This window comes from Chionomys nivalis, chromosome 25, assembly GCF_950005125.1.
Source record: "Chionomys nivalis chromosome 25, mChiNiv1.1, whole genome shotgun sequence".
NCBI lineage: Eukaryota > Metazoa > Chordata > Mammalia > Rodentia > Cricetidae > Chionomys > Chionomys nivalis.
In genome coordinates, this window is record NC_080110.1 from 22,803,244 (window position 1) to 22,815,025 (window position 11,782).

Consider the following 11,782-nt stretch of genomic DNA (forward strand, 5'->3'; position numbering starts at 1 on the left):
CTTCTCTCCCCCTTCCCTAGAAAGAAGTTCCTAGCCTGTTGCTACAAGCTGCAACAATGTAGAGCTTGGTCCTACAGAACTACAATTCCCAGCATGCTGTGGACCTCCGCGGTTGCAGTGCACCCTGGGAAAGAAGTGCACCGCTCCTTTTACCCCCCCATCCCACTGGCTACGCGCGCATGTGCGCTGAGACCACGCAGACCTCGCGGTGATTCTCCGGAACTCATTTTGTATCTTAGATGTAGTAGCCGGCGGGATTAGAGAACAGTTCTACTTCCTATGCCTCCGGAAGCAATTTCGCGATGGCAACTTCTGAGGACGAGCCTGGGAAAGCAGCTCGAAAAAGTGACTCTCAAAAGCCGAAGCAGAAGCGCGAGAACCAAGGTGAGACAGTGTGAGAAGCGAAGCCTGGAGCTGGTGGATCTTAAAGCAGTCGTCTTTTGTTTTCTTAGCTGTGGACGTGGGTTAACTCTTTTAGACTGAAGTATTATTGCTGATAATTGGGAGGTGTGGACTGCGCCGGCCACGTGTTTCTAACCCATTGCTTTTAGGGGCACCCCTGACAAGGAGAGCTGATGTGTATTCTGTCTCCGGTAAAAACACGGGGGTTAAGAATTTGTGCAAGGTAGCCTGGCGGTGATGGCGCATGCTTTTTATCCCAGCAGTCAGGATCTCTGTGAGTTCGAGGGCAGCCTGGTCTACAGAGTGAGTTCTAGGACAGCTAGAACTGTTACACAGAGAAACCCTGTCTCCAACAAACAAAAAAGATCTAAAGAAATCGTGAAAAGCGAGGCAGTATTTTGCTGCGCTCTGGGCAGAGAAACTTGTTAAGAGGATGCGGATCGGAATCAGGTGGGATCGATAATCCTATGTACAGTGAGCGCTGATGACGGAGTGAGGAGGACGTTAAAAGGTGGGGGCTGAGCGAGCTGGGAAGTTTGTCAGAACTTTTATCTGATTGCTAAATTACTAGAGGACACAACTCAGTCTTTAGCTTTGACTGGTAGTTTGATTTTTGATGCCCGAGTGTGGTTACTCTCTTGCGTTGTTATTTTTTTTAACCTACCTTCAATATGAAAATAGATCCTAAAGAAATGTATTTAAAAGGTTTTTTTTTTTTTTAAATTGTTATGTTTTAAAACTAAGTACATAAAGCACGGCAGGGACCATAGGCATCGGTAAAAGATGAAACCAACGCTGGAGGAACCGACAGACTTTTAGGAAGAGTTCACGTTTTCCACGCGTCAGTCACAGGGGATATTTTCCTTCTTGGTACCCGGAGTAACTAGTCTGACTCGTTCGAGCTTGCAGTTACCTTTCCCCAGCCGTTATCGTTTTCAACACAGTGCTTTGGTTTTGCCTCAGCAGATTGAAAGGAAACTCGTATGCCTGCAGCGTCTTAGCTTCTCCTTGGTTATTAACCAAGGTGATGTTTGCAGGTGTGATTTTTTTGTTTTCTTTTTCACTGTTGCATAATACTGCCTTATATGAAACACCTTTAAATTCTCCCGTTGATGGACATTTGGGTTCTGCCCACTCTTTGCTTTTGTAAACACCTTTGCGCGTGTCGTCTGGGAATGCCCAAGGATTTCTGTAAGGAACATAGGATTGGAAACTGAGTTGCAGGGTGTGTTCAGGTTACGCTTACACTGCTTCAGGGAGCTGGGCCAGGTTTTTTCTTTAAGGGAAGGTTTATTTAGGCACACTGTGAGGGTATAGCCAGCCATGGTGAGGGAGCTCTGCCAGTATGGCTCACTCACAGGTAAGATTTTGATGGTTGCAAATTTACAGTAATTTTATGATTTCAGTTTTGAAAGTGTGCTGTTTTGCAGATAAGAGATTGTATCTGGTTGTTTTTAGTTGGGTACCCCTGTTGAAGTCGCACCGTTTCACACGTTTTGGGGCTATTTGTGCTTCCTCTGTTGTGCAAACCTCCTGTTTCTTTTGCCCTTCAGTCCTTTGGTGCGTACCCATTTCCCATGGACTGACTGGTAGCGTTTGGCATGTTTTAATGGAACAGGGACTCACGCATGCATTTTACCAGTCACATTTTTAAAAAGAAGCTACGGGAGAATGAATGGTCTGTGAGGGCTCGCTCTTAGGACTTCAGACGGGAATAGCAGAGTGGGTATGAGGAGAAACCAGAAAGCAAGTTTTCCTAACTGCAGCTGATCACGTGCCCAAAGACCAGCTCTTCGGGCTCAGTGCTTTACAGAGTACCAGATGAGATCGTTTAAGTAGAGCTTTCTGGCCCTCACCCAGAGATTGTGATTACTGTGTCTCGATGGAGCCCCTGACAGCACTTCCCGTAAACTCACACACGTGTGCTGGTGCTGCAAGTTCACATTGATGGTGTCTTTGAGTCGAGTCAGTGTGTAGCTATTAGATTTGAGTGGTTTTTAAAGATCTGAGACAGGCAATTCTAAGACGTCATGCAGGACTCTCTGGAGGCATTTTTATTTAGTTATCAGTGTGCTAGGCTATTTCAGCTTTTGGCCCTTTGGGCCTGGTAGTCATTTTGGATTGAATATCTTCCATAAAGTAGAAATAATAATAGTGGTTCTTTTATTCATAAAATGTGCGTTGAAAGCTCTTTGGAAAACTTAAAATTCTATCACAGTGATTGTTAATTGATGGTATACACCAGAATCCACTTTTAAAACATTTACACACACACACACACACACACACACACACACAATCTACATATACGGGTGCATGCAGATATTCTATACCAGGAAAGTCAGATTATTAAAATGATAAAAGGGTGTTTGAACCATAATACAGTGCAGTAGAAGTGTCTTAATTGCTGTCTACCGCTACATCCCAGTTAAAGTGGATACAAGAAAGTGTGCCCTGCCCATGAGGAATTTGTTTTGATGAAGCAACTGCAGTGTGTTCACATGGTCTGATATGGTCATGATGTTGAATAACATGAAAGCTGGAGGGGAGGAAATGGAGGAATGTATGGGGAGCTTATGAAGATGTGCACAGAATATGCACCCCGTGTCTGAAGGACCGTTATCATGTGGAATTCTTTTTTCTGCAGATGAGGCGGAACTCCTCACTGTCCCTGATGGTTGGAAGGAACCAGCTTTCTCCAAAGAGGACAATCCCAGAGGGCTCTTGGAGGAAAGCAGCTTTGCGACCTTGTTCCCGAAATACAGAGAGGCTTACCTGAAGGAGTGCTGGCCTCTGGTGCAGAAAGCCTTGAACGAGCATGTAAGCAGGCATTAAACGTTCTTCTGAGACTTTGCTCTTGCCTTTGCCTTTACTTTTTGCTTTTTCAAGACAGGGTTTCTCTATGTAATACATAGCCCTCGCTGTCCTGGAACTTGCTCTCTAGACCAGGCTGGCCTGGAACTCACAGAGACCCGCCTGCCTCTGTCTCTCGAGTGCTGGGATTAAAGGCGTGCGCTACTACAGTTCAGCCTGTCTTTACTTTTTATGAAATTTGCATGTGCTGGTGGGTTTTGGTTTCAGAGATGCTGACATATCTAGTTAGTTTGATTCTTTTTGTAACTTATTTCTTTTTATTTTATGTGCGTTGGTGTTCTTTTGCCTGCTTGTGTGTTGTATGAGGTGTCATATCTTAGAGTCACAGACAGTCGTGAGCTGTCATGTGGGTGCTGGGAATTGAGCCCTGGTCCACTAGAAGGACAACCAGTAGCCTTAACCACTGAGGCATCTCTCCAGCCACCTACAGTACATTTTTAATTTTGTGCATAATAAAGTGAGAAATTCCTGTAAGTTTCATAATGTAGAGGTGTCTCAAACTGTCTGAAGTCACCCGTGACTTCTAGAATTCCAAATGCCTTTTCCAGGAGGTAATGGTTACCATATACTTGGCCAGGTTGAGCCAGGCCATGTGTCAAGTTTAATTTTAAACAAGAACTGCTGATACCCCAGTGTTTCCCTATTTTTTTCCTGCTGACAAATCTCTACAGTGGTGGCGTTGAGGTATTCACTGCTGACCATGATTGAGGATTCCTCTGAATGTGTCACAAGTCCGCAAAGAGCATTTTGTTTTGTTCTGTTCAACTGTAGTTCTTGGGGCTGCGGAGATGGCTCAGTTGGTAAAATGCTTGGCAGTCAAGTACTAGGACCAGAAGAGTTCTGTCCCTGGAACCCATGTAAACAGCCAGGCAAGGAGACAGAACCCATGAGCAGCCATGCTGACTTAGTTGGGGGCTCCAGGCAGGGCCTGGGGAGCAGCACAGGGAGTTGAGCTCTGGGCTCTACGTGCACACTCCCTCCTCTCATGCTCACATGCGCGCAGAGGAAATTACTTGCTGAACATCTGGTTATTGCTGTTGAGATCCGTGCTGCTCTTTGCTGATGACTGATTCTCTGTAACCTGTGATTTGTTTTGTAGTTAGTCCCTTAATAATGTAGAAAGAAATTTAAAAGGAAAATCCTTTCTCAGTCTTGGTTCCAATTGCATCGGTTTCTTATCTTTTGTCAAATATGAAATTAATCCAGATATCATTATTTGTATTTAATTGCCCAGCGTCTTTGTAAGTGGAAGTTGAAAATTTATTAGTTAGCTCAAAGGCGGAGCGATTCGTAGGTGGGTGGGCGTGGCCCTATAACGATCTAAAAGCAAACCCTTTCTTCCTCCTTGTAGCATGTTAAAGCAACGCTGGACTTGATTGAGGGTAGCATGACTGTGTGTACGACCAAGAAGACTTTTGACCCGTACATCATTGTCAGGGCCAGAGACCTAATAAAGCTCTTGGCCAGAAGTGTTTCCTTTGAACAGGTGTGTGTGTCTGAGACCCGGCCGGGGTGTGTGTACACAGCTAGCTTGGAGAGCTCCTGGCCAGTGAGAGGCTGCTTAAAAAATAAGGTGGGCGGTGCCTGGGAGGAAACTGGGGAGCTTGTTCAGCAGCCTGGAGTACTCTGTCTTTCCACCTCTCTCGCCCTCCCTCAACTTTCATGTTTGTGCTTAGATTTTATTAGCCTGGGCTTATAAGAAGAATAAGAACAATGTTGACGCAGTTTTTTTTTCTCCTGAAAGGCAGTACGGATACTTCAGGATGATGTTGCATGTGACATCATTAAAATCGGTTCTCTGGTGAGAAATAAAGAAAGATTTGTGAAAAGAAGACAGCGTCTTATTGGTCCCAAAGGATCCACACTGAAGGTACTTGTGGGATGTAGCATCTCTGTAATTGACTTCTCTGTGCACTGACTTGAATTTCCTGTTTTGATGCAGGCGTTGGAACTCCTAACAAACTGTTACGTCATGGTGCAGGGGAATACTGTTTCAGCCATTGGGCCTTTCAGTGGCCTGAAGGAGGTGAGAATGAGGACCTGATATTTTTGCCAGACGAAAATGAAATAACTTGGTAGTAATATAATTGTTCTTTGGGTGATAATCATTTTGTATTTTTGGAATGTGCTTTGATTTCTCATTTGTAAATTGTACACCACTCCTGGAGTCTAAGGTGTTTGGGGGAAGCCTTTGACAACTGTGGAGACACGTATTCTGAGTTAGGTCTGTGTATTTTCAGCTGCCCCGTTAGAAGATTTTAAAGGTAGTTCACATCTTAGTAGCTCATGTGGGCATATTTGAAGCACTGAGCAGAGGCCTTGATTTGTAGTGATGTATGTAGCCAGTAGAGGTCAGACTCTGAAAACTTCCCTCAAGCCACATTTTCTTTGGTTTAAGTGTTTTCATGAATGTTTTCTGTAACTTGTCAAATGTTTTGAGAATACCCTTGGAGCACATCTTTCTGTCAGGTCTTTACACTGTTTTGAGCTGGAGCTGGCTGTTCGGTTGTTTCCCTCTTGGGGCTCTTTAGTAGTAATTCTGTTGGCCTCTCTCTCAAATTGCTGACTCTTTTCTAATGGAGCAGTAATATATCAGATATTTCACAGTTTTAAAAGTTTTTGAAAATTTTACATAATTATTAAAAGTAGATCTGAGATATAGTTTTATCTCCATTTCACAGAAATAAAGATGAAATGGGAATATTAATTGACTTTTACATGATGTGGCAGTCCCAGGATGATGATTTGATGATGATGATCAAATGTCATCAAATCATCAACTATTTTGCAGAGCAGGCAATCAAACCTAAGGCCTTGTGCACTACAGGCAAGCACTCTTCTCCTGAGCTATAGCTCCTGTTCCAGGATTTGAACCCTCCTTAACTTTTGACTCTAAATCCAGCCCTCTTCCTCTAAAGCACACCTCTGGGGTCCTGGCTGTTGTGTTTACTATATGGTCACAGTAATGAAACATCTTTTTGATTGAAGCCACTCAGAACAAAAAGCTATATCCAGTGTAGCGATTAGTCCCTGACCCATATGATGTTTTCGGTAAGTTAGTTTTTTTTCTATCCAGTTTATTGAAATCTTTGTGACTGCTTCATTTTCCTTTGTAAATTTCAGGTTCGAAAAGTCGTCCTTGATACCATGAAGAACATCCATCCAATTTATAATATTAAAGTGAGTGCTAATTGTACATCATTAATGATTGTCAGGCTTGACTGCATAAACTGCTTTTGAAAGTGAGACAGTCTATGAAAATATAATATGCATAGATAGGGCAAAGCTATTTTGGGTGATTTGGGGGTAGAATTCACCCACCCTTTGGTGCTTGTATAGCCCTTGTACAAACTAGGGAAGGAGATACTGTCATTTACTGTAGCGCTCTAATGCATTGAAAATAAGCCTCTCGGAACTGACTGTAGGTGATGGCAGTCGCATTCTGTGTATCTTTGTCTAAGTGTGGGCTCTCGGGTTGCATTAAGGCTTCCTTTGGGATTTAGTGTTCACATCGTTGCCCCCTTTGGGAGAGGCCTGTCCTGCTCCTGTGTGCTCTGTCACTGATGGGGCTGGCACGCTGCTGTAGCGCAGCCATCTGCCGTGAGAGCCTGTGGGGAGTGCACTTAAGCGTGAAGTTGAAAACTCCCTAAGATTGAGGTAAAAGTTAAACTTTCCATATGCTCCCTCAGTTACTCCTGAGCATCTTGCCCACAGGAAGCCCCGCTAATTAAGACTTCTGTTATCAGGTTGAACTTCAGTGAAACACTGGCAGGGAAGCTAAGCTTCATTTTCATGTTTACACTCAATCCAGATCACAGGTTGATGTTTGGGCAGCTGTGCAGGTTTAAAGTACACATCCTTGCCATTGGTTCGTTCTCCTGAACACACCAGGAGCTCGTCCTTTGCTTCTCAGAAGCAGTGTTAACAAGCGTGTGAGTTTTAAAATTTTAAATTTTATTTTCTGTATGTGCCTAAAGACCTTGATGATTAAACGGGAGTTGGCCAAAGATTCCGAGTTACGAACCCAGAGTTGGGAAAGATTTTTGCCACAGTTCAAGCACAAAAATGTGAACAAACGCAGGGAACCGAAGAAGAAGAGTGTTAAGAAGGAGTACACGCCATTCCCTCCTCCGCAGCCGGAAAGTCAGGTGAGTGTCGTGGTAAATGCCAGGACAGATGAAACTGACCTGGTTTTGGGAATGTTACTGAGAGTGTAGGTTGGGAATAGGTGTGCAGGCGTCAGGACGTGAGAACTTGACAGCAAGGGTCTGGGGAGTGATCATCACCTGTGGTAAACTGTGGGGCGGTGTTAGGCAGCCGGTGGTCTGTATGTAAAAGGAGCCCAGGGAGTTAACGTTTTGTGGCCATGGACTGAATCATTTTAGAAGTCTTAGCTCTCCTCCATTGCTTCTAAGTTATGGATCCCTTCACTTTTTACTTCTGCTTCTTTACGCCCATGGCCAGGACTTCTGTTCCTTTCTTCCCCATCTCTTTTTCGTGTGCCTTTGTCTTTCAGCCACACCCTCCCAGCAAAACGCAAAATCTTAGTGGAGAAAAGTCCTATTTTTGGATTAAAGTCACTAAGAATTCGTGTCTCCAAGCTCTCTCAGCCTGTGTGGCCATTGTGTCTCTCCAGCTCCCTCTGACACCAGGCAGACACAAACACTGACATTTTACGGACAATTTTTGAGGCTATCAGAAAAGAATGATCCCCCATCACCACATTAGTCCTTCTTGCTTGGATTTTATCTATATTTACCTGGAATTTTGTTTATTTCCTCTTTGCCTGTACCGTAAAATATCCAGTCTTTACTAGGTTGTTTCTGATAGGAACATCTTCCGTTCCTCACAGTCCTGTGTTGTTTCCAGGGAACGTCTAAAGGCCAGGGGTGGGAAGTATTGGAGTGAAGATTATCGTGAGAAAATGGGAATGCCAGGCAGGGGCATCTCCTCTGGGAAAGGAGTAAAGTGTGACCAGATGGGAGGTTGGAGTGGGGTGGGGTGCCAGTGTACCACGCTGTGACTTCTGCGACTTTGCGGGAAGTCCTGACCTTAGGAATTGTGATGCCTCTGACTTTCTCCCTTTTAAAGAGTGCTTTGGCTCTTTAAGATCTGTGCTTTCATGTGGACTGTAGGCTTGCTTTTTCCGTCTGTGAAGAAAACTAACTGCATTGACTCCATAGGTCGCTGTGGGTAGCATGAGCGTTCATCAGTACTGACTCCTTGAATCTATTAGCAAGGAAGAGGCTTTCATCTTCTGTATTTCAGCTTCTTTCATTAGTGTTTTATCATTTTCATTGCAGAGGTCTTACTTTCTTAACTTCCTAGTTCTCTACGAACATGTGTGCTCTAACGAGTAAGTTGTTTCCAGTCTTGCCCAGCCTGCTGGGTCATGTTTTCCAGCACAGCCATGTATGTAGCCCACTGCATTTGTAGATGAGTCATGGTGTAGTATGAAAAGATTGGGCACCCTTGAGCTTAGCAAATTGTTATTGGGGGCGTAGAAATGGCTTTGTATGATCTTTTCCCAAATTCATTCATCAGTTCTAATACTGGTGTATTAGAGTCCTTAGCTTTTTCTACATAATTACGTCTGTAAACAGGTAATTTGATTTCCTGTTTGCCTTTTTTCTAACCCAATTGCTGTGGCAACAGCCTCTGGTGCTATGCTGAATAAAAGTATTCAGAGTGGACATTTTTAGTTCTTAATCTTACAGAACATTCTATAAGTTTTCCAGTGTGATGCTGACTCTGGGTCTCTTATAGCGTTTGTTGAATTTTATTAATTCCTTTCACTGTATTCATTGAGGTGACTATGGATTTTGTTTGATTCTGCTTTGGTGTTAGCATGTATTGATTTATGAAGAACTGTCTCTGCAAATTTTGATTTACTGGCCCTTCTTTCATCCATACCCCTGCAGAGTAGGAACATTCTCTTCCCCTTGCTCAGTAGTGAAGATACGTTTTTCTTGGGCTGCTATTATGGGCTTTTTAATAATACTTTATCTCTTAGTGATACACCATGTATTCATGCTCATTCACCCCAAAACAGTGAATACACCTGTTACACTTTGACTCTCTGAGGAGGGAAAGGCCCGGCACCTCCATTTTTCTGGCTTAGAAGTTTTTTGAAACAGCAGTGCCTCCTTGGACCTGTCCTCATACCTTTCTGTGACTGTGAGCATTTTATCTGACGTGTTCGTGGGTCGGTGTCCTTGTGGAGCTGTTAACGAGGATTAAACCTCAAGAATTAAGACAGTGACCTTGTGTTCCTAATCTTCTTCCCTTTGAGACAGGGTCTATCCCTGTCACCGTGGTTAGCCTTGAGTTCCTTCCTCTTACCTTAGCCTTTCTGGGTACTACGACTGAAGGCCTGCTTAGCCTCACCTGGCTTGAATCCTCATGGCTTCTGTCTGTTCTAAGTCATGTTCCACCTTCTTGGAGTCTCAAGTTCCACCCCTCTACCCTGAACCCATCTGACTCCATTTTCTGAAATCCTGACTTTGGTCCTGAGTTAATCAGCTTGTGTTTCATGAACAGCAGCTTCTGTCCTATCTCCATGCTTGTATTAGCCTCAGGACACACTTCCCTCCTATGTGACCAGCTAATCAGAGTGCTGATTCCACACTGTTACCCCAGGACACCGTGGCTTCTTAGGAAAGCACCTTCATCTGCATTTCTGATCTGTGAACCCTGTCTCTGATAGATTGATAAAGAGTTGGCTAGTGGCGAGTACTTTCTGAAGGCGAAACAGAAGAAGCGGCAGAAGATGGAAGCAATCAAGGTGAGGCTCCGAGGGCCGCTCACAACATTCCCAGCAAAGTTTGGTACCGCTCGTGTTTACTAACGTGTTTCTCCTGGTGTGTAGGCCAAGCAAGCAGAAGCTCTTACGAAGAGGCAGGAGGAAAGAAACAAGGCGTTCATTCCACCTAAAGAAAAGCCGGCTGTGAAGCCAAAGGAAGGTAAGTAACTACATGCATGTCCAACACACACCTAGGCAGAGTAGTGCATAATCGACGGGTGCTGCATGTAGGACCCCGCAGCCTCTGCCCTGGGCTCTAAAGGTGTAAATTGAGAGCCATCTGTTGCCTCTATGAAGACAACTGCCAGGTCGCAGGACTTTGCCAGCTGTGGCTTGGAAGCTGATATCTGCGTTAGCTCGCACTTCACCTTAGCTTAAAATCAAAGCCACAGGAAGTCTCGATCAGGTGTCTGGCCTCATTCTATCCACCCTCTCTCCATTTTCTTTGCCTCTGGTGACGCTTGTCAGAGCGACCCTCAAAAGGCAGCATTTTTCTTTAAAGTAAAGTAAGTTTCAGTAATTATAATTACTACTACAGTAATGCAGTTGCTTCAGAGTAGAAGTCTAAAATGTCTGTACCTCCAGTGACTGGTACATTTTGTCTTTTGAGTCTCTCGTGGTTGGAAAACTGGAAACTACCTTTATAAAAGAAAGTTGCACCCTTTTAAAATTGCTTTCTGTATTTAGTTCAGCCTTTTGACACCAGCGCTATAGTTTGGCCTGTTAAGATCACCAGGTGCTCTCACATAACAAAATCATGTTAAATAAAATACGCCTTGTTAAAATTACTGAGGCTAGAAGGACTATATTGAATACTTTTTATGGAATCAATTCTAAATTATTTTGTGTGCAATATAGAAAATTATGATGACATACTAATGAATACTCAAAGGAGTTGACTGTTATATTATCTTGCCATTTTATCTGTATGATTTGTTTTCTCAAATTCTTAAATCTCTTAAAAAATAATTTGAAATATATTCTTTTAAAATTTTGCAGCTCCTGCTGAAACTAAGATTGATGTGGCGGCTATTAAGGAAAAGGTTAAGAAAGCAAAGGGCAAGAAACTGGGAGCTCTTACAGCAGAGGAAGTTAAGCTTAAGATGGAGGCCGACGAAAAGAAGCAGAAGAGAAAAAAGTAACACTGGAAAAAAACCAGGAACTGAACTTGGAAAGGTGTTTCCTTTTGCAAAGGATTTTGAGACGACTTTCGCTGCCTTACCTGGCCGTGGTCATGCTCAGGAAGTCATGACCAGAGTGTTGTCTGTTCATGGACAGTCTTGGTAAATACGTTCATATGTATTCTAAAGTTTCTAACTACCCATGTACATTGTGCCCAATCAGTCCAGACATCATTTTAGGAATACCTCTTTTATATAGATTTTTGGAACAAGATTATTGATCAAATCCAATGTCTTTTTCCATTGGTTAGTCTTTATAAACATACCCAAAACGTCTGGTTCTGGGGAAAATAAATGCAAGATTTCCACTGCTACTGGCAACTATTTTGGCTTCTTTCTGTAATTTTATTCCTGGATAAAACAATCCACAAACGGAAAAGCCAAGACTCTAAATCAAATCTCTCACTTTTAACTCTGAGCCAGAAAAATGTCTATGGGTGTCTAATCTGCATGTGCCCACAGAGGCCAGGCCCTCCACAAGAGCAGCAAGTGTTTTTACCTCTGAGCCGATAGGGCAATTGGA

General features: G+C 43.5%; 1 protein-coding gene across 1 annotated transcript; it reads left to right on the forward strand.

The window, feature by feature from the left end:
- The first annotated feature begins 253 nt into the window (after window positions 1-253).
- Window positions 254-11,467, forward strand: Krr1 (KRR1 small subunit processome component homolog). Its single transcript, XM_057758192.1, has 10 exons — window positions 254-384; window positions 3,050-3,222; window positions 4,628-4,762; window positions 5,021-5,146; window positions 5,219-5,302; window positions 6,400-6,456; window positions 7,254-7,424; window positions 9,983-10,060; window positions 10,145-10,238; window positions 11,078-11,467. The coding sequence occupies exons 1-10, from the start codon at window positions 303-305 to the stop codon at window positions 11,218-11,220; spliced, it is 1,143 nt and encodes a 380-aa protein (XP_057614175.1). The 5' UTR covers window positions 254-302; the 3' UTR covers window positions 11,221-11,467.
- The last annotated feature ends 315 nt before the right edge of the window (window positions 11,468-11,782 follow it).

Bases quoted from the DNA above. Each gene is read 5' to 3' on its own strand.
- Krr1 (XM_057758192.1), top strand. From the start codon at position 303: ATGGCAACTTCTGAGGACGAGCCTGGGAAAGCAGCTCGAAAAAGTGAC. The intron at 5,303-6,399 runs GTGAGAATGAGG...TGTAAATTTCAG, and splicing joins CTTTCAGTGGCCTGAAGGAG to GTTCGAAAAGTCGTCCTTGA. The intron at 10,239-11,077 runs GTAAGTAACTAC...AAAATTTTGCAG, and splicing joins GGCTGTGAAGCCAAAGGAAG to CTCCTGCTGAAACTAAGATT.